This window comes from Chinchilla lanigera, unplaced genomic scaffold (assembly GCF_000276665.1).
Source record: "Chinchilla lanigera isolate Chin_1 unplaced genomic scaffold, ChiLan1.0 scaffold00198, whole genome shotgun sequence".
Lineage (NCBI taxonomy): Eukaryota > Metazoa > Chordata > Mammalia > Rodentia > Chinchillidae > Chinchilla > Chinchilla lanigera.
The window spans coordinates 670,329-692,474 of NW_004955599.1; the positions used below are offsets into that span (position 1 = coordinate 670,329).

The following is a 22,146-nucleotide window of genomic DNA, read 5'->3' on the forward strand; positions in this document are numbered from 1 at the left end:
CCCCGAGTTTAGAGTAACTGGCCCATTTGGGTGCTGAAAGTCCCCTCTGAGACAGAAGGTTTCACGTCCCACACACCCGTCAGCCCCACCCAAACTGGGGCAGCTGGTCACCTAATCAAAGGATAGGCCTGAGCCAGCGGGGGGACGGGGGACACCGTGCCTGTCATCCCAGCACTCTGGGAGGCTGAGGCAGGAAGATGACAAGTTCCAGCGCAGACCCGGCAATTTAGTGAGACCCTGTCTCAAAATTAAAAAAAAAAAAACACATAAAGGGCTGGGGATGCTGCTCAGCGCTGCGGGGTTCAGGCCTGACGGGGAGGCGGGCAGCCTTGCTGCGGCTTCCATTTTCGGGTGACTCAGGGGCGAGGTTGCTATCTTCGAGCAGAGGCGGAGGGAGGGCGCGGCCCGCAGCGGCCTGGAAAGGAGTTCGGTCGCGGCGCCAATCGGAGGTCGCGCTGGGTTTAAAGCGACAGCAGCGCGGACTGCGCGTGTCCGCCCTCCGCGGAGAGCCGGGTGCTACCGCGCTCGGCCTTGGTTAAGGTGGGGCTGTCTGAGTCACTGTCGTCGAGGAGGGAGAGGGAACAGCGCCTCCCTCACGGCGAGCAGGTCGCTGTCCAACAGGGCGGTGTGAGGGGCTCAGAGCTGCTGGGTTTGGGCGGGGAGGCTTGGGTCGGTTAGGCTCGCAGTGACCCATAAACCCTGGAGCTGTCCTCGAAGTGTGGGCACAGCTCCCCTCGCTGCCCCGCTGAGGCGCGGGGTCTCAGGTGCGTCTGCTCGGGCCGCTGGCTGCTGTCTCGGCTGGCCTCGGTGTCTTCTGGGACACAGGAAACTGCAGGGCTGGGTGTGGCCGGCAGTCTTTTCTTTTTTAAGTTTTTTTTTTTTTTTTTTTTTTTTTTTTTCCTGCAGCGCTGATTGAAGCCAGGGCCTTTGCACTGAGCTACCTCTCCAGCCTTTTCTATTTTTATTTTGAGGCAGGATCTCTGTCAGTTGCCTTGGCTGGCCTTGAACTCTCCCGCCTCAGCCTCCCAGGTCGTTGTCGTTATAGATAGGCATGTGCCACCAAGCCCAGTGGCAGCTGAGCTTGAAATAACTGCCGGTGGTCAGGGGAAGAGGGGGCAGGGGTGAGGCTGGCTCTGGCCCTGTGCTGCCTGCATTTATCTACGCTGCATGTCCACGTTTGCCCTGGAGCTCAGGCTCCAGGTGCTTGGGAACCCGCACTGCTTGCGGAGCGCCCTTCAGGGACGCCTCGCCGCCGTCCAGGAAACTCTGCCTCGCTCTGCCAGGCTGCTGGAGCCAGGTGTGGCGCCCGCCCCAGAGATGCCCTGGGCTCTTGGGAGGTTGATCCCACGATCTCAAATTCTCAATTACGGAAACTCGGAATACTTTTGAGTACTCAGCTCTCAAATCCTCAGGCACTGCCCTCCTTGTAGCTCTGAGGTGCAGATGTTTCCTGCTGCCTACTGACGCCCCGTCCTCATCCTGGTTCTCCTCCTCCTTCTTGGTGCTGGAGATCAAACCCAGGGCCTTGAGCACGTTGGGCACCTACTCCACCCCGAGCTACATCCCCAGTAGCTCTTTTAAAATTTGTTTGAGAAGATCTTGCTAAATTGCCTAGGCTGAGGCTGGGCATGGTGCAGCACTCCTGTCATCCCAGCACTTGGGAGGCTGAGACAGGAGGATCGCTGCAAGTGTGAGGCCAGCCTGGGCTACACGGTGAGACCCTGTCTCAAAAAGACAAAAAAAAAAAAAAAAGAAAAAAGCCTAAATTGTGTTGTTTTGTTTTGTTTTGTTTGAGACAGGGTCCTGAGTGCTGGGGTCTCAAGTGTGTGCCAGCATGCCTGGCCCCAGGCTGGTCTTGAATTCACAATCCTTCTGCCTCAGCATCCCACGTAGCTGGGATTAGAGTTGTGCACCTCTGTGCCCGGCTTCGAGGTCCTCTGAGTCTATTTTTGGGAGCAGCCTGCCCTCCGCCCCGACTGCTTTCCAGACAGTGCCCCGCAAGACCCGGCCTCTCTGCCTCCGCCCCCTCCCTGAACCCCAGCACCCTGCCTTCTGCTGCTGGCGCTTGGGCGTGCCCTCCAGTCCTCTCCCACTGCCCACTGAAGAAAGATCTTTCCTCTCATTATTTTTTAAAGATGTCACAAAAGCAGCTCATCAATTATTTCCTACACTCAGAGCTGCTGAAAGTGGAAAGCCGGAGTCGCTCTTGAAGCCCCCAGGGCGTGGTGTGGTGCGTCCATCTGTCCCCAGGCCTCTCTCCTGGAGTCCCTGGCCCGGGTCTGCTGGACGCTGTCCCCAGAGCCGCCACAGGGACACAGAGCCTTCGGATTGGCGGTCGCCAGGCAGTGGCCACATCTGGGGCTGAAGGGGTGTTGCCTGCCTGGCCGGGGGAGACGTCTGACTCAGTCTCCATGGATGTCACGCATGGGGACGGGCTGTGAGGCCTCCCGCGCTCCTCTGCCTGCCGTCCAGGCGCCTGGCCTTCCTTCCTGCCCCCTGCTCCCCGGGAGGGCTGGCGTGGGGTGCAGTCCGCAGAAGGCCTGCACCGTGGCCGCCCACTGTGCCCCGCGGGGCTGCCCTGCCCAGCTCTGGGTCCCAGGCTCCGGTCTCCTCACCTGAGTGAAGAGTGCGTGGGCCGAGTGTTTTCTAGGGTCCTGTGGTTTCCACCCCCTCCCCACCCCCGAGCAGGCAGCTGGGGCGCGGCCGGGTGGACCCGAGTCAGTTCCTTGTGGTCTGATCCTATTTTTTCATCGGAAGTGTTGCGAAATCCCAGCTCATCGGACACACCCATGTCGGCTCTGAATGCATTTGTGGGCCTTTCTGCGTGTGGACTTTGGAGCTCTCTCCCTGAGAGCTTGGGGACCCCGCTTCTGCCCTGTGTGGGGCTGAGATGTGGGGGCGGGCTGCTGTGCCACTCCGCCCTGCACTATCCCGTGTCCCTGGGACAAGGATCTCCCTGCTGGGTCCCCATCCGGCACTGGCCTCAGACGGGCAGCCAGAGAGGCTTGGTGGGGCAACTGCCCTCTGGGGGTGCAGGCTGAGCTGGGGTCACGTTTCACAAGAACCCCAGCCCCGGTGGTGGGGGACCCAGGTGCCAGCCTGAAGCAGCTGGGTGCAGGCCGGGGGCTGCCCAGGCTCAGTAGGGGGCGGGTGCAGGGAGCAGGTGTGGGGTGCAGGGTGCGGGTGGGAGGGAGAACGTGAGCTTAGGCCGGTTGTGTTCTTTCCTCCTCCTCCCTCTGAGTCCGGCAGAGCTGACAAAGCTCGGCTTTGTGCCCTGCTGGGTGGCCAGCCGTTGCCAGCCTCTCAGACTGTGTCTCTCGTGAGGGGAGCCGGGCGGGAGGAGAACCTGGCTGTCCTCGTTCTGGGTCGCCCACTGTCACTCGTGTCACTTGTAAGCCACATCCTTGTCCAGGGGAAGCGTGGTGAGGCCCAGGTGCCCTGCGGGAGGCCCACACCTCCCTGTGTCCTTGTGGGGCTGCCCTGCCCTTCTTGCCGTCCACGTTCGGGGCGTGGGGCAAGAACTGCAGGAGCCATGGCTGGGGCTGCTCTGTTGGGGCTGGGGCTCTCCTGGCCTCACCCTCCACAGTCTCCGCCCAGCCTGACAGAGGTGGTGGCAGCAGGGCCCCAGCCAGGAACCGGGCTGAGCTCTGCTGGGCTCCCATGACGGCTTGACTGCAGCCTGCGTGTGGGGTGTGGGCCTCACCCTGGGTAGGGGCGCCTGGGGAGGTGTTGCTAGGGCAGAGGCAGAGATGATGTTTTTTGTTGGTTTTGTTTGTGATGCTGGGGACCGAACCCAGGGCATCACGTGTGCCCAGCAAGTGTTCTGCCACCGAGCTACATCCCAGCCCATGGGGCAACTTTTTATTTTATTTTATTTTTTATTTTTTTTGTCTTTTTGAGACAGGGTCTCACTATGCAGTTCAGCTGGACTTGAGCTCACTTTGTAGCATAGGCTGGCCTCAAACTTACAATGATCCTCCTGCCTCAGCCTCCGGAGTGCTGGGATTACAGGTATGTGCCACCACATCTGGCTAACTTTTTATTTTAGAGACAGAGTCTTGCTAAATTGCCTGGTCTGGTCTTGAATGAGTGACTCTCCTGCCTCAGCCTCTTGATTAGTTGTGATCACAGTGGTAACAAAGGGGCCACACCGAGTATGCTCTGTGGATGCGATAGGAAGATCTCCCGCAAACCCCATCCGGCCTGAGACCGCAGTCACCTGCTCCCTGTCCTCGGCTGTAGTTCTCAGGGCGTAGGTCGCCCTACTCACCCGGGGACATGTCAGACATTGGCATGGGGCCTGGCACCCTGCAAAGGCACAGGAAAAGTGTTAGTCACTGTTGGTTTTTGTCACTACCATCTGTTTTACAGCGGCCCCTCCGTGCAGGTGGCCAGCCGCACCCCTGGAACCAAGGGGTTGGCCCCTGTGCCCTGGGTTGTAAAGCCACTTCCTGATCCGCCAGTCCCACCCTGTTGCCATGGCTACAGCCTGGCCACCCGGCTTGCTCCCTGCACAGCGCGGGGCTGGGTGACCCTGTGCCGCTGCCCCCCCCCCCCCCCCGCCTCCCCGTGATAGGTGCCTCCTGCCGCCCTGGGGTTTCAGTGTTGGTGCAGAGGGGCTGACACAGAGCGGCACATGGTGCGGGTAGCCTGGCTTCCAGCCGCCATGCGTCTCAGGCAGTGAGGACAGGACGCAGGCCCTGCGTGACAGCGGCAAAGCCCTGAGCTCGGGGTGGGTCGGGGCAGCCGTGGCTGTGCCCCAGGAAGGCAGGGGAGCTGTAGCTCAACCCCGGCGCCCCCCCTGCCCGGCCGCACGATTCCTCCACGCACTCAGTCCCGTTCCTGAGGACGAAGCCCGAGTCTCAGCGGTCTGTGCCCCTCGCCCCTTCCCTGCGCTGTGTCTTGTAGTGCGTTTCCAAGATGGAGTCAGTGGTGGCGGGAAGACCCGCCTCTCTGCAGGCTGGAAACTCATCACGGTGCCTCTTCAGCATCACCGCAGCCGGGCGCCCTCTGCTCCAGCCCAGCCTCCCGTCGGGTGGCGGCCCTCTCCTCCCACCGACGGCGCCCAGCTGCGCATCACACAGCTGCCACCTCCCTGCGGCCGAGCTCTGTGCCAGCCCCAGCACCCGAAGCCCATCCCCGTCCTCGTTCCCGTGTCCCTGCCCCATCCCTGTGTCCCCATCCCCATCCCGTCCCCATCTGTGTCCCCCCCCCCCAGTCCCTGCCCCAAGCCGCCCGCGCTGCGCCTCCCCCTCCGGCCCTGTGGCCCGTGGCCCCGCCCTTACTCTATCACTCTCCTGCCTGGCACCTCCTCCTCATCTTTCCAACCCCAGCCCTGAGCCCTCTCAGCCACTGTCCCCCCCCAGCACCTGCTCAGCCAATCAGGTCATTTGGAGCTTGCGGATGACACCTGCAATCTCTGCTTTTGGGGCTGGGGACTGAACTCTCTGCACTGGCCTCTTCCCCAGCGCTTTTACTTTTTATTTTGAGGCAGGGTCTCAATGTGTTGTCCAGGCTGGGCCTAAACTTTTGATCCTCCTGCCTCAGCCTCCTGGAATGCTAGCATGATAGCATGCTCCACCAAGCCTGGCTACAATTTGATTCTTTTTTGTCCACGTCGTTGTTGAGGGTGGAGTCTCCGAAGGCACCTGGCTTGGGACCCTTGTGAGCATTCCTGAGCGGATGACGGGCCGGCCCTCCTCCAGCCCCATGGTACCCCTCTGTGCACCCTTTCCCCTTTGTGGTACTGGGGTCAGACCCAAGGCCTTGTGCATGCTAGGCAGCACCACTGCTGTGCCACCTCCCCAGCCCCCCCGCTGCGCCGGTTTTGCTGAAGTCAGAAGCTCTTTCCTGTCCTTGCCCAGAAAGGGCTCTGCACCCCCAGGCTCAGGGAACGGCTGGCCAGACAGCGCCACCCTCTGCCCGCTTCCTGAGGAAGGCGCCTTGCGGGTCCTCAGTGCAGGCGTCTGGGATGGGCTGGCGCTCAGGGCCCTGTCCTGGCTTGGCAGACGCGGGGCTTGATGATTGCCGGGAGCTCAGGAGCCCGAGGCGCATGTGCAGAGGCCGCGTCCCCAGTGCAGCGGCTGCGGGGCCGGAGGGGACTGGCCTTGCCTCTGTCCACCACAACCCACTGAGCAGCTGTTTGTGGCACTGTTGGGTGGGAGGCAGTGAGACTGGGGGGTCTCCCCAGCGCCCTGGCTTGGCCCTCGCTCTGCTCCCGGAAGCCGTGGAGCCCCGAAGCCGTGGCCAAAGTCCACCTTTCCTCCCGCACTGGGCCCCTCTGGTGTTTGGTCACAATGGGAGACCACGGGAGGGGCAGGACTGCGCGGGTGGGAGGTAGACGCCAGGGTCCTTCCAGCCTGGGAGAGGTGACATGTAAAGCAAGAACTCAAGTGAGGGGGCCGACGGCCTGAGGCTGGGGCAGTGTAGGGACACGGGCCGGAGCCTGCGTGCAGGGTGGGCATTGCACACTGTGAACACAGCCGGCTGGTTAGAGGTCGACAGGGCAGTGACCCCCCCTACCCCCTTGTGACCCTGTGACCCATGGACACTTGAGCGCTGTGCAGGGAAGCCAGGGACCAAGCTCAGCTCCGGCTCTCCTCGATGGGCAGAGCTGCAGTGCGTTGTGGGGCTGCTCTGGTGGGATGCAGTCCCCAAGGCGCCCGGTCCTGCAGTGTGGGCGGGGAGAGCTGAGCTGGGCAGGTGGGCCTCGGGGTCACCCGGCCCAGGGCCTCCGGGCTCCACACGCGGGGCCAGGGCCCAGAGCTGCCCCTCCTGCTGCCCAGCCCACCCAGCGAGGGGGAAGATGGCTGGTGTCACCGTCATGGTCGCTGGCTACATCCTGGCCTCCTCCGCTCTGTTTGGAGAGGGGTGGATCAGCCCAGCCAGCAGGACCTGAGCCGCATGCCTGTCCTCTGCCTGCCTGGTCGCCATGGAGGCAGGGAAAAGCAAACAGAGTGGCGAGCATGCTGGCTGAGTGTCCTGGGCTGAGCGGTGTCTGCTGACGCAGAGGTGGCGTAAACACGGCCTGTGTCAGCGTGAGTAACGGCTGCTCAGGGGACAAGTCCGCTTGCAGGCGCTGGACGCTCGCTCCGCAGCTGCAGAGTCCCTGTCGCTGCTGTTTGGGGCGGATGGGGAGAGACGGGCGTTCCTGGAGGCCCCTTGGCCACGTGGGGGCAGACCCTGAGCCAGGGAGAGACTCGCGTATCTGCTGTGCCAAGGAGGCTGACCTGGAGGGTGCGCGGGTCGCCGGACCCTGCGTCGTCTCAGAAATGGGGCCCTTGATGGGGCCGGTGCATCTGCGCCTGGGAGGCTCGGGACAGAATCTGCGCAGCGTCAGCTGGGATCCTGGCCCTTGAGTCTGCCCGGATGGAATCAGTGAGTCAGTCAAGAAACACGAAGCTCTTGGACGGTGTCCACGCTGTGTCCTGTGGAGAAGGAGCCCTGACGTGCCCCTGCCCTCCAGGAATCAGCCCGGGAGGAGACAGGATGCAGCCTGTGGACAGTGCAAGGCCTGTCGCTGGATGCTCGAGGCCATCCCGGAGGCACAGCTGGGCGCGGAAGGGGGCTGGCATCCTGGGCATCGGGGCTTTGTGGCGGTGCCCGGGGGTGCAGATGGCCTCAGATTGTCCTGGGAGAGGTCTGGGGTCCGTCGGGGAGCAGCACCCCGTGCTGGTGTCAGGCGAATGCAAGTGGACGGGGCTCTCACAGGGCAGGGGCAGGTGTGGAGCGGCTGAGAGCCCTGGGCGCCCCGCCTCACCACAATCCTGCTCTGGCGCCTCGAGCCAGAGGTGGGGCCTCCCCCACCTTGTCTCCAGCTGGGGATGCTGCAGGCTTGGGGCAGCGATGGGATCCCCTTTCCTCCCAGAGGAACACAGTTCGGCGGGCTCTGGGTGACCTACAGGGCGCCGCGCTGGAGGGGACACAGCCTGGAGGCCCAGGCGGGGCTGCTGAGAGGTGACTGGGAGCGTAGGACTCCCCAGGCTCAGGTCACTCAAGGGCCTGCTCACCACCTGCGTCCCACCCCGTGAGGCCTTGCAACTGCTGATTTGATATTTTTCTTTATGCAGATTTATTTTTAAAAACAAATTTAGTAGAAAGAAATCTTCAGTGAGTGTAGTGGCAAAACCTGTCATCGCAGTGCTCTTGAGATTGGGGCAGGAAGATCACAGCTTAGCGACCTACTGAGAGGCCACCTCAAATGAAAAATAAACGTTTGACTTTTTGGAGGGGGCTTGGGGGAGTATCAGGAATCGAACTCAAGACCTTGCACTTGCCAGGCAGGTGTTTGTGCCACTGAGCTACATCCCCCTGAAATATAAAAGTGACCTGCTGGGGATGCAGGTCAGTGTGAGAAAGATCTTTATTGGGACTGCACACGAAACCTGCTGCTGTCCTGGGTACGCTGAAGCACATGCACCCCTGCTCAAGGTATCCACCGCGTGAGACCAGAGTCACCTCAAATGCTACCCCACTTTGTCCAAGTTCTGGGGTGCCTGAGGGGATGTCGGGGTGATCTGCTGGGAGGTGTAGAGCACAGGCAGCAGCTTGGGGGGTCTTGTCCATTTTTCTCTTTCTCTCTTTTTTTTTCTGTCTTTTTTGAGACAGGGTCTCACTATGTAGTTCAGACTGGCCTTGAACTCACTTTGGAGCCCAGGCTGGCCTCGAACTTGTAGCAATCCTCCTGCCTCAGCCTCCAGAGTGCTGGGATGACGTCCTTGCACCGTCGTGCCTGGCTCTTCCATCTTTAGTTGCTGAGTTTCAGCACCTGGGGAAATTACAGAGAGAGGTGTGTTTCAGCCCAGGGTTCTCAGGCTGGGCCGGCAAGGGCCTGGTTCCGCAGGTCACCAGGATGTCAGGACTAGGGGAGCTGGGCCAGGGAAGATGTGTCTTGCAGGTTCACCCCTCAGCTCTGGGTGTGAAGCCACCCCCGTCCCGTGAGATCCGTCCACCCTGCGGTTCTGGAGAAAGGCCCGGCCCACATGGTCTGGAACCATGTCCAGGAGCCCCACTCTCGTGTCACACCACTTGTCACCCAGCTCTGGGGCTCAGGGACAAACCTAGCAGGGGGCGGGGGAGAGGCTGTTGTCTGCCGGGAGGGAGGGACACTGTCCCTAGGCCGCCTCCCACCCTGGCCAGCCGCTAGGCCAGCATTCCGTGATCACAGGGTTGGGAGAGGGTGATCATCCGCATGACCTGCGCTCATCTCTGTCCGCCTGAGGCTGGGGTGTGGACGGGGCGGTTGGGGGCTGAGCCATCTGTGCTCCGGGGCTGGAAACCGGGCCTGGATCCTGGCTTCCTGTTTGGCCTGGCACTGGCTGCCCTCCCCTCCCCCCAGGATCCGCTTCCTCCTGAGATGTGGGGCTGCGGGGATCACAGCCCCAGCCCCTTCAGCTGGGGAAGCAAGGGTGTGGCCTCCACTCTCCACGCCCTGTGCCTGGGCTCTGCACTCGGGGAGGAGAGGTCGGGGCTGGGCAGAGACACAGGGAGGAGAGAAGCAGCCTGCGCCTGGACAGCCCTGCCCGAGAGTGACCCAGGCCACACTGCTGCCCTGGTCCAGGGGAGGAGAGAGAAGGGCGGAGAAGATTTCGAAGGCAAACTCAAGACCCCATGGCAAAAAGGTTTAGACAGAGAACAGCGAGCGGTGGGGCCAGGGGACGAGTTAGAGTTAGGTTTGCACAGTGGCCCAGGCCCAGCTGGGGTGCAGGCCAGTGTCGGGTGTCCCAGGTCCCCAAAGGGCCGGAGTGCTATGGGGAGGAGGAGGAGCCTGGCGGGTCCCTGTCACAGAGCTGTGGGACCAGCGCCCCCCTCACTTTCCTTCCTGGCCGCGCCTGGCTGTGACCGGTCCCCACCCTGTCCCTGGAGCCCACCAGAGCCCCAGGCCACGGTCTGCTTGATCTTGGGCTGGAGACCGTAACTGAGCCAGAACAGCCTTTTTCTCTTTATGCGTCTGTTCTCTCTGGCATTTCATCACGGTGAGGAAAGCTGGGCAAGGCCCTCTTCCCCGCTCCTCCCGGCCCCTCCTCAGGGGCCCGCCCTGGAATCTCAGCTCGTAGCCAGGGCCTGGTCCCCCGAGGCCAGGCTGGGTGGTCCAGAGATTTTCAGTCTTTCCACATCGGCACCGGATCAGTTTCTCTCAGGGACCTTTGCTCCCTATTTAAGCGAAAGCAAATCACTCCTGTCCACCTCCAGGGGGAAGTCCAGGAAAAGTAGAAGTAGAGGGAAGGTCTGCAGGGCTCAGCGAGAGCAGACATTTCCAGAACAGAAGACGGAAAGCATTCACCAGGGAAGCAAAATCAACAAGTTGGTTTTTATCACAATTAAAAGCCTCTCTCTGGCAAAAGGAACCATTTAAACAGAGCGCGTCTCAAACTCAGAGATTCTGACCAGCAGCGCACAGATCTGCCAAAGTGTTTGTTTCCAGAATTGAGGAAGAAGATTGCTTCTCGGCCTTTTGGTTAAGATCAAGTGCAGAACTGAGGAAGAACTATTATGAATCAGTAAGAAAAAGACAACCCAACAAAAAATAGGCAAAAGACGTAGATGGGTCTCCCCAAACGAGGACACCGGCAGGCGCTGTGGAGGGCGGAGAAACCCAGACCTCACATGGTGCTGGCGGAAAGATCGCGCGTGAAGTCTGGGCTTCTCCACCTTCACGCCCAACATCCGGCCCGCGGAGGCCTGTAGAACCGCGACAGTGCGTCCATTCCTCAGAGGACACACAGTCGGGGCCTCCCCGCCTCCACGGCTGTGAAGCTGGGCAGCCAGAGAAAGCTCAGCTGTGAGCGCCAGGGGCAGGGATGCAGCTCAGAGGCACAGGGCCTGCCGGGCAAGTGCGAGGTCCTAAATTTGATTCCTGGTACCAAAAAAACCAAAACAAAAAACGACTAACCATGAGTCCCATCGTGTAGGGTGTGGATGGGCAGGCACATGGGGGACTTTTGGGGAGCTGGAGGTCCTCCATCTGGACTGGGTGCTGCTCCTGTGGGTGCATGTGTGTGAAAGCGGACAGGGCTCTTGCTGAGGGTGAGCCTTTCATGCTCTGACTGAATGCATTTATTTTTTAATTTATTTTGTCTTTTTGAAACAGGTTCTCACTACGAAGTTCAGGGTGGCCTTGAGCGTACTGCTGTAGCCCAGACGGCCTCGAATTTGCAACAATCTTCCTGCCTCAGCCTCCCAAGTGCTGGGATTACAGGCCTGCGCCACCATGCCCGGCCGAATGCATTTTAGACTTCTGTCAGGTGCTTATGTCCAAGGGGAACAATGATCATTTACTGAACACTTAATATGCACAAGTTTGCTTTATGGAGCTCATGTCACTTAATCTGACCAGAACATCCATCAACCAGATAATTCTCTCACTTTATTTCTTTATTTTTTTTTATTTATTTTTTTTTTTGAGACAGTCTTGCTGTGTAGTTAGGCTGGCCTTGATCTCACTTTGGAGGCCAAACTGGCCTCAAACTCTGGGCGATCCTCCTGCCTCAGCCTCTCGAGTGCTGAGATTACAGGCATGCGCCACCCTACCCGGCTTCTCTCACTTTAGACAGGACACCAGGCTGGCAGTGGTCAGACAGCCGTGCGAGTCTCGCAGCGGTCGGAGTGAGCAGACTTAAAGCCTTGGCTGTGCGGTTAGGTGGCTCTCTGTGCAGCTCTGAGGTTTCCTGCGCTGCTTCCCTGAGCACCAGAGTTGAAGATGCGGCTCTTTTGGCGGGGCTTCACCGTGACCCTCAAATCCCAGGAACCCCAAGGGGCTGTGCCTCTGGGTCAGAGCCCTGGGACCCCGCCCACTGTGCACCCTGACAGCCAGGCTCTTAGGCCTTCTCAGGGAGGGCGGAGAGGGCTGTGGCCACCGGTGTCGGGGCCAGGTGTGAGCCCCCACTCTGCCCCTTCAGCCGGGCGGCACAGGGGCCAATGGTGCCCCCCTCGCAGTGTCCTCACGGGCACTCCAGGAGGCGGCTTGGCTCGCGGCCAGGGCGCGTTGACGGTGGCCCGGGTCCCCGTGCCTTGAAGAGGCTCAGCCAGCACCTTTCTCCTCTGGGCTGCCCTGTTTGTGTCACTCTAACAAAGTTCTTGGGGCTGGGAACTTTATAAAGGAAAGAGTTTGGTTCGGTTCACAGCTCTGGAGGTTCAGGGCCCGGCACAGCATCGCCAAGACGGGTGCAGGAGTGGTTGTGGTCACACGGCGGGGCTGAGCCAGGCACAGTGGGCCTGCACCTTCCTGGCAGCCGTCTAGTGTAGAGGGGACCGAGCGAGTGTCCCAGAGGACCAAGCTCTTTGCCGCAGCACCATGGCCTGGTGCCCATCCAGACCCCAGCACCCTCTGGGTGACGCCGCCCGCCCTGGAAACAAAGCACTGCTCAGGTGGCGTCTCCGAAGCAGGGCGGGCGGTGTGCTCCAAGCACGGTGGGGTTTGGTCCCACAGGGACGTGAGAGGGCATTCAAGGCCAGGACACGGAGAGGGCTCCGAGGGCCACGGCGGAGCTCGGGGGGGCCGCTGTAGGGAGACAGGCGCGGAGAGAAGCTGCATGGGAGCTGAGGCAGCGGGTGGGAGTGAGGGCGGGCACGGCGAGGCGGAGGGCCCGGCAGCCTTGAAGCTACTGCTTGGTTTCAGGAACAGGGAAGGGCAGAGAGCCAGCCTGGAGGTGACCAGGGGTCCTCGTGCGCAGCCATGCGGGACGCTGAGAGGTTCCCTCGTGGCCACAGGAGGCCTGGGCTGCCTGCTGCTTCCTGCCCTCCTCTGCTTCTGAGGTTCCTGAGAACACCCTGTCCTGTCTCGGACACGCCGGCTTCTTGCGAGCTTCCTTCCCGCCCGGGGAGGTGCGTCCCTGCCCGAAGGAGCCTGCAGGGGCCGCAGCACTTGCGCAGTTCGGGGCCACGTCCCCCTCCCACGGCTGCCCCCTCCCAGGGCGAAGGACTTTGTCCTGCTGCTAGTTTTATGGACGTGCAAATAGGCTCTGAATACAAACCCCTGTGCTGTTGTTTTCCAGGGCCGGCCAAGAGGCCAGGAAGAAGGCCACCCCCAGTGCTGTTTTCGCGACTGTTTGGAGCATTGTTCTAAAAATGGGAAATGACATGTTGCTGTGCCAAAGGAAACACACACCTGCCGTTCGCAGCCACGCTGCCCTGGCTGGCTCCTCACAGGCAGAGTCGCAGCCCCGGCAGGGCGGGCACACGAGGCTGGGTCCACGCTGTCCCCACGCGGGACGGGTGTGGGCCAAGCTCTGTGACCCCCACCCATGCAGGCGCCTGTTCTGTGCCGGGCCTGGCGGGTTGGTGCTGCCCCCTTCCCGCTCAGAGCCCCGGGCCGCGGCCACAGCAGCTGCGTGCGCCCTGCGGGTGCCCAGGGCAGGGAAACCCCAGCCTGTCCTCCTTCCCCTTCCTCTCGCTCCCTCCCGCCTCCCTCACTCTTTCTTCTTGACTAACCTAAAATCCTGGACTGTAACTTTTTTTTTTGTCTTTTTGAGACAGGGTCTCGCGATGCAGTTCAGGCTGGCCTTGAGCTCACTTTGTAGCCCAGGCTGGCCTTGAACTCACAACGGTGCTCCTGCCTCAGCCTCCCGAGTGCTAAGATTACGGGCGTGCGCCACCACGCCTGGCCTTGGAATGTAGCTTTTAACAGGTCAGCCAATGCGTTTCTCTTGGCGCACGGCTTTCCCAAGTGCTCTGTCCTTTGGGTTAGGGTGCGCTCTGCAATCCTTGTTCTGCGGTGTAGACTCGAGGTGATTTTGGGATCACCTGGTTAATAGTTAACATCCACCAACTGGCTATAATTGTGTAATAATCAGGCCTTAGTGCTGCTCAAGCATGGAATGAGCACATTTCAGATGGGTCTGTGGTTTAGGAAGCACCTGGTGTTGTAAAGTGAGTCCATCTTCATCCAGGAACGGAAAGCAGATGGGCCGCAGGCCCGGGGAGCCCAGACTCCGCGGCGCTGTGGGTGGAACTTCCTGCCCTCGCTGCCTGTGGAGTTCCCAAGCAGTGGTGGTGGCTGGAGGTGTGGGGGGTCTTTTGGGGGTCTGGGGTCTTCTCTCTGGGACCCCTCGGGTACTGCCCTGGTCCTGCTGGCAAGCAGTGTCCTGCTGGGTACTTGACTTAGGGCCTCAGTCTCCGCCCAAGGCTCAGCTGCAGGGTCCTGGCCGTGTGAAGGAGCCCATAGTGCAGTCACATTCCAGTGGGTGCTTTTCCTTCTGCTCACCTGGATTTTCTAAATTCTGTACACGATGTACAGCGAGATAACACACACAGGGGTCCTGTCCTGAAAGGGCGGCAGAGGCAGATGGAAGGAAGGGAGCCTGGGGACAGAGGGCCCGGGCAGGGCGGTGGGGGGCAGGAGGGGAGAGCCCTGCAGCAATCTGGAAGGGGCCTGAGGTGGCCAATGCAGGATGCCCGGTTAGAGGCGACTCTAATTAACAAAAAACTGGTTAGGCCGGGCATGGTGGTGCACACTTGCAATCCTAGCACTCGGGGGTGCTGAGGTAGGGGGATCGCCCTGAGCTTAAGGCCAGCCTGGGCTACATAGTGAGACCCTGTCTCAAAAAAAAAGGGGAGCCGGCCAGTTCCCCTCATCTGAGTGTGGCTAGTAGTGAGGGCTGGGGTCTGGCTCCTCAGGGCACTGTGGGCAGTGAGCACGATGAGGCCACTGCCTGACTTGGTGTGCTCATGGCCAAACTGCCCAGCAGTGCACCCAGGGCCGGCCTCAAAGGACAGCAGCAGGCTGAGGCGGAGCAGGGAGCAGGCAGAGACCAGGAGCAGAGCTCAAGGCCACCGTTTTGCACTGGGCATGGTGGTCCACACCTGTAATCCCAGCACTTGGGAGGCGGAGGAAGGAGGATCGTTGTGAGTTCGAGGCCAGCCTGGGCTACACAGTGAGCTCAAGGCCAAACTGCATAGAGTTCAAAAAGACCAAAAAGAAAAAGGCCACGCTTTGGTTTTGGCGATGTGGGGCAAGCATTGAGAAAGGGGTGAGATGGAGACTCTGGGGCTCATCAGCATGTCCCTGGTGGTCTCCAGCACCTCCAACACGTGGGTCCCACGGCAGAGGACAGGCACAGGGTGTGTGGGCCTGGCTGCGGCCTGCTGGCCTGAGGGAGGGAGTGGGCGGAGCAGGCCTCTTTCGGGGTTAGCTGCGCCCGGCAGCTCAAGAGGAGGCAGAAGGGAGTCAGAGCCAGAGCCTGAAGACGCGGGGGTGGGGTGGGGCAGCTGAGCTGAAGACCGGAAGGAGCCCGAGCCAAGGAACCAGGGTGGGCAGAGACAACGCGAGCGGAGTCCCTGCCATCCAGGGCCCTGGCTGCAGCTCCCTGGCTCCCACCCAGTCAGGTCCAGAACTGCAATATAAACAAACTTTTTTTTTTGTACAGCCATTAAGTTTGTGGTAATCTGTTACAGCTGCCATAGGAAATTAGTGTAGAGGTGACCTGCAATAAGCCAGGCCCTGGGTGGCGAAGGTCTTGGACAGGGTACTGAGCCCTGGGAGAAAGCGGGGACTGAGCCCTGGGAGACCCCGCACCCCGCGTCTCCTGGGGAGCCCTGGAGTGTCTGCTTGCCCTAGGGCTGACAGAGGACCTGCTTGGGTGCAGGAGCCGCCTGGAGAACCCCAGAGGAAGCACGGGGTTAGGGAGCTGGCTGTGCTGAGGGTGTGAACCCCAGGCACTTCCTGTGCTGAGCAGTTTAGGGTAGGCGGGGAGTGCAGCACACCGAGGGCGCCAGACCCGAGCTCCCAGCCCCTGGCCTGTCAATTCCAAAGCTGGCAACCACGCTTGCTTAGCTGAACCTATTTTCAGATTTCTTTTGCATGACCTGTGGTTTGGTAATTTTAGCTTATCGTGGAAATGTGTTGGGTGGCTAACTGCTGATGACTCACGCTCATCCTAGCCGTAATTACACCTCTCTGTAGGTATCGTTTGTGCAGCTGATTGTCATCAGCCAAGGGTCCCTTTATTGTCCATCTGAAGCCGTCAGCCGGCTGTCGCCCCGCGCTGAGTTACTGCCCACAAGCCCTAGGTGTTCGCGAGTGGCAGCTGGCGTGGGCTCTGAGCGCAGTTTTATCCACACCATCTCCTTGAGGTTGGTTAGGGCTGGTTTGGCTTCCTGCTCCGGCCCGGTGAGTCACTTGCAGATTTTCTGCTGGCGGACCCTCCTTAGCCAGCTGGGTTTGGAGCCTCGCTGCCTGCCTGCTGATCAGCGGGGTTTCACGGAGTGAGAGCGGCGTTGGCGACTACCAGTCCCCTTTGGCTGCAGCTGAGGCTAAGAGTGTTTGGTTTCCAAGTTGTTGGGATAATAGATATTTTCCAGATAACCTTTTTCACCCAGACTCACTTTTCTGAACAAAGTCACCAAGAAATGTGACTTTCTCCCCCTTCGCCACTCAAAGTTCTGAATGTTAAAATGAGTGGGGTGTTAAACACGCATTTCCGGTTTGGGGCCTTTTTTTCTTGGCTGGGATACATTTGAAGTCTTTTCTTCATGCAGTTGGTGCTCAGTACCCCTCCAGTGCAGGAAGCTCCTAGTCATATGCAAGGCTTCCTGTGTCTTAGAGTTTGTCCTATTCCTAGAGAAAACGCTAATTACACGAATCATTATTTATGTAACACAAGTGTAGACTTCCCCTCTTCCTCATTCTTCATTCTTCAAAAGCAAAAGCCCTTTCGAGCTCGGGTGTGCGCAGAGGCAGGCCCGGCCTGAGCTCGCCCGGCTGCCTGTGGCAGGCAGTGCAGTGCTGCCGCACCGGGCCGCGTTAGAGGAGCCCTGGAGACTGCCGGGCGCCCTGCTCGGCTCCTGCCGCGTCTGCCCCGCGGTCTCACCCACGCAGGCCTGCTCTCTCTGGGGCTGCCGCCATTTGTCTTTGCACCCTGCTTCTTAGAAGAAAACTGAGGCCTGGTTCTGGGTGATCACATAGCTCGCATACTTGTGGGTCCTCTCGGCCCTGGCAGAGGCCTGCTGCGGGGTAGCTGTGCCTCCTTTCATGTTCCCTTATCTGCACCACGCTTGCCCAAGGTAAACACTTCCCCAGCAGGGGACGGTAATTAAAATTCTGAGCCTTCCTGGCCCCGATCTTTATCCACTGGAACAATGCGGGCTGAGTGGGCACCAGTGGAGCGCACTGGGAGAGCTGGATGCGGGGGAGTGCCAGGTGGGGAGGCCCCCAGGAATCCCGCCCGGCCCCTGACCTGGCCTGGAATTTTCACAGCCCAGCCTTTCCTGCACAGCAGGCGTGTGGGCCGCGCCGCTTAGGTGCGAGGTGGCTGTGTGTCCCGGGTACTCTTCCCAGCCACTCGTCTGTTTTATTGGCTCTGGCAGCTGCTGCCACCTGCAGGGTGGGGTGGGCCCACGGCGATGCCCCAAGGGTGGGCAAGGCAGCTGTGCAGGTACCTGGGAATCAGGCTCTGATTCTGCACTGTAAACCCAGGCCAGCCGCTTGGGACCCTCTGGACGGGCTGTGGCCAGCTTGGGAGTGGGCCTCCCTGTTTTGCTGCAGACTTTAAAATCGAATTTACGGCAGAGGTCCCTGGAAGTCTGGGTCCCACCCTTGGGGCCCTGATTCCACAGAGCGTGGTGACACTGCCCCCTGGTGGCCGATACCACCTGGCTCTCAGCAGCCTCAGGCCGGTGTTTGGGGCCTTATGTCCCTTTGGCACCTCTTCAGGGCCAGCTCTGTCCCCGCCACGGATACCTGCTGGGCTGTGGGTGTCGTGGCTGTCACAGGCCCTGGTGCGGGGAGAAGGCTAGGGCAGCCCTGACTCTGCCTTCTCCACCACAGGACGCATGGGCTGGCGGTGGCCGAGACCCTGGTGGAGCTGGAGTTCTGGGAGCCTTGGGAGCCCTCGTGGGGGACAGGTGGGGGCACTGATGGCCACGGGCCTTGGGAGACTCCAGGCCCCGAAGAGTGAAGGCCGTGAGTGCCTGGGCTGTGGGGCCAGGGCTGGGGGGAGTGGACGGTGACTGGGCCGTGGAGGTTGCTGGGTGTGGGAAAGGACCCGACCCAAACTGAGGAAGGGGTCTGAGGCGCCCTGGGGTCCCGGCCGCCCTCCCTGGGCTTTGCAGCCCAGCCCGCCCTGTGCAAGTGAGTGGGAGAAGCCAGAGGCTGAGTGCAATGCTGGAGGTTTATTGCAAAGCCAAGGGGGCCGCGGGCAGGGGTGGGGTGGTCGGGGGACATCTTCAGCTTTGAGTCCAGCAGGCCTTGGGTTGCTGAATTCTAAGCACACTCACTGGTTTTTACTATCTTTTCCTAAAAAGGAAAGAAAAACCCAAGAGAACGGTGAGTGAGTTTCAGGGTCTGCAGGCCAAGGTGCCCGGAGACTGTGGCAAAGACCAACGTGCAGTTAGTGCTGGGGAGCGGGTGGGCAAGGGCTGGGGTATTTTTCTTAAAAGGTGACAGGAGGCTGGGCACCGTGGCACACACTTGTAATCTTGGCACTGGGAGGCTGAGGCAGGAAGATGGAGTTTGAGCCCAGCCTGAGTTACATAGTAAGAAACTCCCAAAATAACAAAACCAAGATCAACAAAGCCCCGGGGAAAAGCCTGAGAGACGACTGTGCCTGCTTGTCGGGGGCCTCCATCAACCGTGACTCTCTTGATTGGGGTAGATATGGGGCCAGGATACCGGGCCCTTCTGGGCAGGGGCAGGTGGGAGCTCACCGAGAGCTTCAGCACCGCCTCCCGGATGCCCTTGGGCAGGCTGTCCACCAGCATCTTCATCCGGGCCCCCGCCTCCTTCATCTCCTGGTCTGGCTGGAAGGGCTCCACTGTGCTCTCGTAGCCAGACAGTGTGCCCATCAGGAAGTTCTGCAGGACGCTGTGGAACGACGGGCACGTCTTCGCAGAACCTGGTGTGGAGGCAGAGGGTGTGGGTGTGGGCCAGCCGCCAACGCCGGCCCAGGAGGGGCAGTGGTGGTGATGGGGAGAGGAGGATCTGACCCAGAGGCCACCGGGAGCCTCCATTTCCACCAGAGCTGTGGTGCTCACCTGTGGCCAGCGGCCTGAGCGCGGGCCAGGCCTGGAGGCTGCTGTGTGTGGGGCCTGGCCCGGGGCCTGCGGGGCCTGGATGCCTGCCTCACTGTGCTCCCCTCCGCTGGGTGTGCCCCCCTGTGCGGCCTGAGGCCGTGGGGGAAGCTAAGTTCCCACGCCTGCCGCTCCACCCCTCACGGAGCTGCAGGTCGCGCCTTGCATGCAGTCGGCCTCCGGCTCCACTTGGGCCATGTGTTGAGGCCACCTGTCGCCCAGCTCTCCAGCCCGGGGTCCCTACCGCGTACTGGCCAGTGAGCGACCCTGCAGGGGCTCCGCATCCTCCTCTGTGCAGTGAGAGCGAGAGCCCTGCCCCTTGGGTTGCTGCAAGAACAGGAAGGACGGCAGGGCAAGGGCGCAGGCCGGGGTGGGCGTTCTCAGCGCTGGGTCGGTGCTGCACGCTGTTATTAGCACTAATTATTATTTGTAACACAGATACAGGGATCCTCCGACCCACCCTCAAGGGCGTCCGTCCGTCCTGCTGAGGCGCCCACCTCCGCACACAGCACAGACCTCGTTATGCACAGTTCCGGCCAGAAGGATCTCACTGCCCTGAGCGACAAGGAGGCTCTCTGCAAAGCAGCTGCTTCCCTGCCTCTTGGTCGCGGTTGTCTACCCCTGCCCCGCCATAAAACCTATATCCACGGGTTTTCATGAAACTTTGCTCAGGAATTAACTGGATCGGTTTAGTTTTTTAAAGGCATTTTCAGACAGGAGGGGAGGAAACCGATGCAGAGGGAAGCCGTGAGGGACTGGTTCCCACGCAGGGTGCCGGGGGGATGTGGTCCCCCCACCTTCCCCCACCTCCTCTCAGATCCACTCCTTTCCTCTCGCTGTGTGTGGTCTCCATGCTCACATATGTGATCTGCATGTTCCTATGTGTGGTCTCCATTGTCACATATGTGATCTCCACACTCCGTGTGCAATCTCCATGCTCATGTGTGTGACCGCCACATCCCTGTGTGTGATCTCCACGCTCATGTATGCAGTCTCCACACTCCTGTGTGTGCGAGCTCCATGTTCATCCTTATGGGATCTCCTCTCTCCATGCCAGCCCCTTCTGCCTGGGGAGCCCTAGGTTGTGGGCAGGGGACAAGGGCCCCCCCCCCCCGGTCTCACCAGAGGGGCAGCTGCATGCCAGCATGAGCAGGGCGACAGCGGTGCTGAGCTTCATGGAGGAAGGCAGGAGGAGCTGGTGTCCCAGGCCGGAGGTCTCACGGAGTGTGTGTCGGCTGCGGCCGGGGGCCTCTTATACCCTCCAGGCAGTGCCTGCAGGGGGGCCGGGGAGGGCTCTGCCTATGAGATGCACTGTTTGCCTGGGCACCAGCTCTGTGGACTAAGTAAATACTCATTACGCTGAGTGCCATGGGGGCTGCTTCACAGGAGCCCAAGGTCTGTGCGGGTGCTTTGAGGGGAACCCCGACACCCCTGGACCCGCCACTTTCCCAGTGGCCAGGATGCCTGGGACCCAGGACCCCAGCTCCTGTCCAGGGAAGGACATGGGCCATGGAGGCTGCTGGCCGAGTCCTGCACGGCAGCTTGCACTTAGGCCTGGACAGAGGGATGTGTGCCCAGCACCCATTAGAGACCCAGGCCCTGCTGTGCCCACCCAGAGCTGCCCTGAGTCCTGGGCTGCCACAGCTACACTAAGGCCCCCTCACCCTGTGGGCTGGGAGCCCTTCCCGCGCTCGGGCGCCCCTAGTCGGTCCTCCCGTTTCCCCTTGGCTGGGGCTGTGTGTTCTCTGGTGTTTACTCCTCACGGGCTGTTCTTTGGCGTTTGTTTCCAGGGTCCAGCCTGTACCCGTTGCTCCTCTCCTCCTCCTGTGGCAGCCTTCCCCCTTGGCCCAGCCTGGTCCCAGCGACCCCTGCTCCGCCTCCCTGCCTGTCAGGACGGCCTTCCCAAAGCCCCGGTCCCGTGCTTTGTCTCCTGGAGCCCCGCGACAGCTTCTTCTTGCCAGCAGGCCCAAGGTCCCGTGTGATGACCAGACCCTGCTCACCACGGCGCTGCCCTTTGAACTCCCCCACCCCTGTGGAGATTTAGCCCCAGCTGGCTGTCTGCTGCTCTGGACTGTTGGTTCCCCTCAGGCCTTCCCACCTCAGCACACTCTAAGCCCGGGGCCTGAGCACACATTTCCCGCCGTGCCCACTTCTCCTGAGCCTGTCTGTGGTCCCAGGCTCCATCGTGCTTCATCCGTCTGTCCATTTGTCTGTCCAGTCCTTCAGTAAACACAGCCCTCCTGCTGGCGGTTGTGTGGGTGCCAGAGGGACTTGCTGCCCCCTGGCGGGAGCTGTGTGACAGCAGAACCTCCCTCTGCCCAACTTCAGTTTGCCCTGCTGCCAGCTCCAGGCCGCGCCTGACACAGAAGGGAGATTTAAAAGCCTGGGCATTTTTAAAGGACGGGGTCTCACTGTGTTGCCAAGGCTGGTCTTATTCTGGGTTCAAGTGATCCTCCTGCCTCAGCCTCTTGAGTTGCTGGGATGCAGGTGTGCCTATGCCTTCTGCCCAGCCGGGTGCTTGTGTGCCGCGTGGACAAGCCTGGTGGGCACCCAGCAGAGCTCCTGGTCTGGCTGGTCGAGGCAAAGTTCAGCTTTCCTTCTGCGAATCCTGTGTCCACGCCGCCCCTTCTCCGTGTCCTACCAAGAATCTTGTGTCCAGATTCTGTCTTCACGTCTGCTTTGGCCCTGAGGCAGGATGTGCAGGACACAGCCCCGGAGCCACAGCCTGCCACCGTGGGGCTTCCCTTCACAGCCGCAACCAGGGAGCGGCTACTGTGTGTCCCCACACGCTGTCTCCTCAGCCCCGGAACCCTGCATGGCTTGGGCCCCTCTCTGCCCACCCTGGTCCACCACAGGGGACAGCGGGCAAAAGCAGCAGCCAAGGCTCAGATGCAGCTTCTCCGCTGCAAGCGCCAACTCCCCAGGCCTCACAGCCAGCGGGAGCCCCGAGCCTGCTGGGCACACTTGGGGGCTGGGGCCACCACTCTGGAGACACATGCGTGGTCACTGTCCCTGCCCTGGGGAGACAGGGCTCTTGGCTACTGGCTCTGGCAGTAGCAGGGAGCTGATCCTGCAGCCCCTCAGGTGCTCAGGACCCGGAGACCTCTGAGCCCCCTCTGAGCCCCGCCAAGGGTAGAGGGCCTC

The 22,146-nt window shown here is 61.0% G+C and overlaps 1 protein-coding gene and 2 long non-coding RNA genes across 8 annotated transcripts; 2 read left to right on the plus strand and 1 right to left on the minus strand.

Moving 5' to 3' along the window:
• Nucleotides 1–6,480: 6,480 nt before the first annotated feature.
• Nucleotides 6,481–11,311, plus strand: LOC106147624. 3 transcript variants are annotated; one of them, XR_001232561.1, is made up of 2 exons: nucleotides 6,481–7,037; nucleotides 11,090–11,311. It is a non-coding gene; the product is annotated as an uncharacterized LOC106147624 (long non-coding RNA). The 3 variants fall into 3 exon arrangements; XR_001232560.1 differs by lacking the exon at nucleotides 6,481–7,037 and adding an exon at nucleotides 7,044–7,377; XR_001232559.1 differs by lacking the exon at nucleotides 6,481–7,037 and adding an exon at nucleotides 9,250–10,499.
• Nucleotides 11,312–13,578: 2,267 nt separating this feature from the next.
• LOC106147625 lies at nucleotides 13,579–19,799 on the plus strand. 2 transcript variants are annotated; one of them, XR_001232563.1, is made up of 3 exons: nucleotides 13,579–13,624; nucleotides 17,762–17,896; nucleotides 19,441–19,799. It is a non-coding gene; the product is annotated as an uncharacterized LOC106147625 (long non-coding RNA). The 2 variants fall into 2 exon arrangements; XR_001232562.1 differs by lacking the exon at nucleotides 13,579–13,624 and adding an exon at nucleotides 14,862–17,134.
• Nucleotides 18,086–20,316, minus strand: Scgb1a1 (secretoglobin, family 1A, member 1 (uteroglobin)). Of its 3 annotated transcripts, none has more exons than XM_005414799.2 (3): nucleotides 20,125–20,316; nucleotides 18,640–18,827; nucleotides 18,086–18,229 (listed from the first exon to the last, which is right to left on the minus strand). In XM_005414799.2, exons 1-3 carry the CDS (start codon nucleotides 20,177–20,179, stop codon nucleotides 18,197–18,199), a joined length of 276 nt encoding a protein of 91 aa, XP_005414856.1. In that variant the 5' UTR covers nucleotides 20,180–20,316; the 3' UTR covers nucleotides 18,086–18,196. The 3 variants fall into 3 exon arrangements, with proteins under 3 accessions (XP_005414856.1, XP_005414857.1, XP_013365524.1); XM_005414800.2 differs by lacking the exon at nucleotides 20,125–20,316 and adding an exon at nucleotides 19,247–19,434; XM_013510070.1 differs by lacking the exon at nucleotides 20,125–20,316 and having other exon boundaries at nucleotides 18,640–18,957.
• Nucleotides 20,317–22,146: the final 1,830 nt, after the last annotated feature.